The sequence below is a fragment of the Chroicocephalus ridibundus genome, chromosome 19, assembly GCF_963924245.1.
Source record: "Chroicocephalus ridibundus chromosome 19, bChrRid1.1, whole genome shotgun sequence".
Lineage (NCBI taxonomy): Eukaryota > Metazoa > Chordata > Aves > Charadriiformes > Laridae > Chroicocephalus > Chroicocephalus ridibundus.
The window spans coordinates 4,694,469-4,700,468 of record NC_086302.1 but is presented as its reverse complement, the minus strand read 5'-3'; the positions used below and the strand labels follow the sequence as shown (position 1 = coordinate 4,700,468).

The following is a 6,000-nucleotide window of genomic DNA, read 5'->3' as shown; positions in this document are numbered from 1 at the left end:
CCCCGAGGTGACCATGGCCCCAAGGTAAGTGGCGATGATGCTGAGGTGACTGTGGTCCTGAGGCAGATGACCATGGCCCTCAGAAGACCATGGCCCTGAGCTAACCATGGCCCTGAGCTGATCAAGGGCCCTGAAGTAGGTGACTGTAGCCCTGAGGTAAGTGGCCGTGGCCATGAGGTGGCCATGGCCGTGAGGTGACTGAAAGTCCTGAAGTGACTGAAAGCCCTGAGGTGAGTAGCCGTGGCCGTGAGGTGACCGTGGCCGTGAGATGACCAAGGGCCCCGAGGCAGGTGACCATGGCCCCGAGGTGACCATAGTCCTGAGGTGACCAAGGGCGAGAGGCAGGTGATGGTGGCCCTGAGGTTGGTGACCACAGCTCTGAGGTGACTGTAGCCCTGAGGTCAGGGGCCAGCCCAACGGCGACTATCCACGCCACGGCTCTGCTCCTGCCAAATGCCCCTGAGGGGGACGGGTGGCCCTGACCAAACGAGGCCGCCCGGGGGCAGCGCTCCCCCCCCACCGCCACGGGGGTCGGAGACAAAGGGAGTCCCACCGCCCGCCGTGGCGCGGGCAGAGAGAGCGGCGGGGGGCCCGGCCGGCCGGGGGACGTCCCGCGGAGACGAGAGCCGTCGCGGCAGGGTCCCGCACCCTCCGCCCGGTGGCCGCCGGGCCGCGGGGGCCGCCACCCCCCTCCGCCCCGCCCGCCCTTGGCGGACTACGTTTCCCGGCATGCAGCGGGCGGCGGGTGCGGGAGGGGTGGTCGCGCGCCCCTCGCCTCGCTCTCCCTTCCTCCCACCCCCCCCCCCCGCGGCGGGCGGCACGTGCCGCCGCGCTCGGCCAATAGGGGCGGGGCGGGGCGGGTCACGTGCCATTGTTTGGCGCTTTTGTGCGCGGCGGGGCGGGCGCGAGCGGAGTGTGACCGGAGCGGCCGAGCGGGCAGGTGGGTGCGCGGCGGCGCCGGGCTGGCGGGCCCCCCCCCCAACACCAACCTCCCGCCGGCTTCCCGTGGGCTGGGGCGGACCCCGCGGGTGTGGGGAAGGCGGGGGGGCGGTGGCCCGAGGATGGGTGTCAGGGCGAGGGGTGGGGGGGAGGTGGCCCCTTTTGTCCCTTTTCCGCACGGTGGGGTTCGTCGCGTCGCCGCCCGCTTCTGGGGCGTCGCGGTGACAAAGGGAAGGGGCGTCGGGAGACAATGGGTGGAGGGGTGGGGGGTGTCTGCCGGTGGGGAAGGGGGTGTCTATTGTCCCCCGGAGCCGCGCTGCGAGGGGCGACGCCCTTCTGGCGGCGACGGCGCCCCCTCCCCTCCCTGACAGGACCCCGCCATTGTTAGTGGGGAAGGGGCGGCGCCCGCCCGGCCGCGCCCCGCCGCCATCGAGCTGGGGGGACCCGCCGTTGAGCCCCGTGCGGTGACGGGGCGAGGGGTGTCGTCCCCCCCCCCCCGCCCCGATCCCCCCGTTCCCCTTCACCCCGGGGTGGAGGCGGGGGCCCGCACCTGCGGCGGGGGGCGGCAGGTGCCCGGATGTTACCGTTGGCCCCGCCCTCCCTCGAGCCCCCCGCGCGCGCCGCCGGGCGGGCGCGCGCGCGCTCCCGCTCGCGCTCTCCCCGGCGGTTTGAATTCGGTGCGGTTGGAAAGGGGGCGGGGCCTCCGCCTCGGCGCCTATTGGTCGTCGGCGGGAAGGGGCGGTGCCGCTGGGGACCGGGTGGGTGCGCGGTCCTAGCGCCCGTCCGGGAGCCGCGCCCACCCGGACCCCGCTTCATCGTCAGCTTAAAACCTGGGAAAAAAAGCCTCCTTTTGGGGTTTTTGGAGCCCTTTATGGCTTTTTTAATTGCGTCCCTTCATAACGAAGCATGCTGGGCAGCGTGTGTGCTCCCTGTCCGTTGTGATGTGCGGCATCTGGCTTCAGCTGCACAAATAAAATCGAATTTTAAATGAACTCGACACACATATTTAAGATCCTTTGGTAGCAGCAGGTGTCCTGGCTGTACTGTCCTGTTGTGTGCCGTATTTTAATTCAGAGAGCTATATCTGCCAATATGAAATATCCACAGCACTGCATTTGCTTAATGGCAAAACTGGCCTCTTTGTTTGCATACCTTAATGACGGTGGAGTAAAACCAGGACTGAAAATGACCGGCTGTACAGTCCTACATAGAGATCCTGCAACACCGATAATTGAGAGCATCTCTGCTGTTCCTAACAATGTACATCAGCCTCAGCCCCACAGACTGACTGGAATTACTGACTGCAGGAACCCACCCGACTGTCTTTTGTTCAGCAGGTCTAATTACACATAGCAGTTTTTATTAGGAGCTAGAAGAAATAAAACTAATGTACTTCCTGTTCAAAGGCATGTCTCTTTGTTATCTAGGAATCCAACCGATTGAAAATTTCCTAGAGTTGGCTTCTGGAGCTGTATTTTCTTGGTCATGGCTACTTCTGGTATGTAGTATTATGTACTAAATGCTCTCGGGTCTTTCCTCTTAACTTCCTCAGAAATAATCTAAAAATCTAATATAGTAAAATAAACTGTCACCACCATGCTTTTCCCCCATCTCTAGGCTGCTTTGGAGAAGCTGTTAAAACTGGGTGCTTGTGAAAACATACCAAAAGCGCTCTCAGCCGAGGCTGTTAGCAGATGGGCTTCAGCTCATCTGCATGCCATCTGCTCCGTTAACAGAACTGACTATCATCCAGACGTCTTGGTGATCAAAACTGGTGTGCTGGTGCAGCTGACACCGTGCAGGGCTGACGTGCCTGTTCAGAGGTGTTTGAAGAGAGAACACTGGCTTACATGTTTCACTTCTTGGCTATGTCAGGTCTTAGGCAAACGCCTTGAACTCTTCCTCAGACTTGTCATTGGAGAAAGGGTGATTTTTTTTTTTTTGACTTGAAGTGCTGATAGCTTTTTTTCATGATCCTGGATATTAAAGGCTAAAATAAAATGTCAGGTGCTTGTGTGCTGTCCCATCAAGGAAGAATTGCAAATTAAATTGCCTGCCATGTATTTGAATGGTGGTGCTGCTGCTTAAATCAAAACTATCAGCTCAGATGCTGTGTCCTGAAGTGAGCTTTGTGGCATTGAATTTTTTGAATATTCAAGTTACCTAAGCCCATTCCTGGCTTAAAATACTGTTTGTGTGTTTTTTCCCATGTTCCTAGATATTCAAGTGAAGGAACTGGAAAAGCGTGCCTCTGGGCAGGCCTTTGAGCTGATACTCAGTCCTCGCTCAAAAGAAGCAGTCCCAGAATTCCCTCTTTCTCCCCCAAAGAAGAAGGATGTGTCATTGGAAGAGATTCAAAAGAAGTTGGAAGCAGCAGAAGAGAGACGCAAGGTAAATTTGAAACAGGTTAAGTGAGCTCAGCTCAACTAGTCTGTGCAAGTTGTGGTGTTTTGGGGTTTTTTTTTTTAAGTTGTCGCTAGGGACAAGTGATTAGCAGTTTGTATTATGGTAAATCAAATATTAATTGAACTACTCTGGAATCGGTGGGGCTCTTATGAACCTTGTTGTGGTCTGCAAGGCCATAGCTTTGCTCCCAAAGTGATCTGGAATGGCCACTTGAAAAACTGGGAGAAAATGTTTAGTTGAGAGGGGATGCTCTTCCATGAAGCAGCTGTTTTTCTTGTCTTTAACATAATAACAGATTCATTTTTCTGTTAGAAAATGTAGTGGCGTATCTGTAATGAGAAGGTTTATCCATACGGCTCGATGTAAGCTCTTGCTGTTGAGGTGTAGCTTGGAACCCTGGACTGTGCAGAGGGTTTCTAACTTACGTGCAGCCTCCTGTGTGATGTGAATCTCAGTGATTCACCATTCTGAGAGCCAAGAATCCTCTAGGAAAGTTTTATCAATGTTAACATAAAAAAAAAATCCACGTTCTTTTTTCCAGAAAAATCCCGTTTAACAAGACTTGCAGGTGATGACAGAAACTTAGCTTTCCTGGTAGCTTGTTATGGTGACATTTGGGTTGTGTGGGTGGGGGAAGCACCAGGGAGCTCTGTCCTGCATCGTGGAATTATGCTGTTCTCCAGTAAAATAGCAGAAAAATCTTGTCTCTCAGGAGTCGTGAGCAACTGGACTGTGTTCGTCTGTGTAGCTCACCTGGTTTGCGTTCAAAGCGTGTGTCCTCTGTTTTGTTAGTCTCATGAAGCAGAAGTCTTGAAGCAGCTCGCTGAGAAGCGGGAGCATGAAAAAGAGGTGCTTCAGAAAGCAATTGAAGAAAACAACAACTTCAGCAAAATGGCAGAGGAGAAGCTGACCCACAAAATGGAAGCTAACAAAGAAAACCGCGAGGCACAAATGGCTGCTAAACTGGAACGCTTGAGGGAGAAGGTGGGTGTAGAGTCCCAGTGGCCCCCTGGGAGAGAGATTATCCATGCTCCTTACTTTAAAAATTGACTAAATAAAGCCCAGTAACTGGCCAAGCGTGGAGGGGGTATGAACAGACAGATATCCTTGGAGTTCTGTGGTGGTCTAATCTGAAATTACTGAGAGTATTAAATCTGCAGAAGACTTTACAGAAATCCTCCTCTAGGGGGAGGGGGGGATGGATGGATTTAGAGCAGCATCTCGCTTTCTCTTGTAAAGCTTCATCCTGTAGCCCCCCCAGTAACCCACGCTCGTGGGTTCCTGCTGTCCCTGGGGGTGGGAAGCGAGGGGGGGCTGGCTGCGCCGGCCGGGGGCCCGCACAGCTGACTGCTTCCCGCTGCTGTCTTTCAGGACAAGCATATCGAAGAGGTTCGAAAGAACAAAGAAGGCAAAGACCCTGGTGAGGCTGAAACCGACTGATTTCATTCTGGAAACTGACTCTCTCCCCCACCTCTAAATATCCAAAGACTGTACTGGCCAGTGGTTTTATCTTTGGTTTTGTTTGTTTTTTTTAAGTTTCTAGAAACTGATGTAGAACTGTAAAATTAGATCCAAACTGTACACTTTTCTTTGGGGGCTAGAGGGGAGACCTTACATGTTTCACTTTTTTCTAAAGTGTTGTCTTTCCAGTGTAGCTATCTTCTTGTTGCATCCTTTTCTACTCCAGTGCGCTTGCTACTGGGTTGATGGCTAGTACTGTATCAGCTCTGTAAGACGTTTGTGAAAGGAATCTGTAGTATACTGTTCCATGCTGAATATCTGTTACACTGCAAAAATCTGACTGTCCCACTCTGCTAAAATACTGCTGTAACTGAGTGACTAAATAAAGCTGCACAGTGCTGTTATCATGAGAATTACTTCAAAACTGATGTGAGAAATGGAATGGGTTGGCAAAGGGCTGCGACAGGCGTTGTTGCCCCGTGCTGGGTGGAAAGGGCTGCAGCAGCACTTTCCTCGTGTCCCTGGGCGGGCTGCGTGGCTGCCTTTCCCCTTAGAGCACTCTCATTGTCTTAATTTTACAATTGGAGCTTTGTTTTGACACCTCAGCAGTTGTCAGCTGTTGTGTGTTTTTGTTAAAAAGAGTTCAGAGCCACCTCCCTTTGGATGCTGACACTTCAACAAATGAGCCCTTGTTACCACATGACTGATCTGAGCCTTTATTTTTGGTAAGGGTTTCTAGAAGATGACTTGTGCTGTTGAATGATGATTTGTGTACTGTTCCGTGCGGTGTCAGAGCATAAAAGTCAGAAACCTGTTCTGTGCTGGGCTCCTCAGCCTGCCCCAATTGAAAATGCTGTTGGGGATAAGAATTTCTTGTGTTTTGGTGTCTGCTGCAGATGTGTTGGGATAGTACATGGTGCCGCAGGGCTGGTCCGAAGATTAACTCCTGCCCACAAAGAGACGTGCATTGTCTTTGGTTTTTTTCTGGCCTGTGAGAAATGGTGCTTGTGCTCTGGGGAAAGATGGTTTTTAGGTGGATTGGGTACAGAGTTGTGCTATTGTATAGGTGCCTTAAAAAACCCCAGCCCCTTCTTCTAAGGACATCCACAGGTACTCGTGCTGCTCTGTGGTAAAGACGAGGTTGCAGTCGGTGTGTGTGAACTTCAGTATGAACACCGTGTTCTGAAGTACCCG

The 6,000-nt window shown here is 53.3% G+C and overlaps 1 protein-coding gene across 1 annotated transcript; it reads left to right on the top strand.

Moving 5' to 3' along the window:
- Nucleotides 1-818: 818 nt before the first annotated feature.
- On the top strand, nucleotides 819-5,219 carry STMN1 (stathmin 1). The gene is made up of 5 exons (XM_063356100.1): nucleotides 819-940; nucleotides 2,367-2,437; nucleotides 3,158-3,330; nucleotides 4,138-4,329; nucleotides 4,717-5,219. Exons 2-5 carry the CDS (start codon nucleotides 2,425-2,427, stop codon nucleotides 4,783-4,785), a joined length of 447 nt encoding a protein of 148 aa, XP_063212170.1. The 5' UTR covers nucleotides 819-940; nucleotides 2,367-2,424; the 3' UTR covers nucleotides 4,786-5,219.
- Nucleotides 5,220-6,000: the final 781 nt, after the last annotated feature.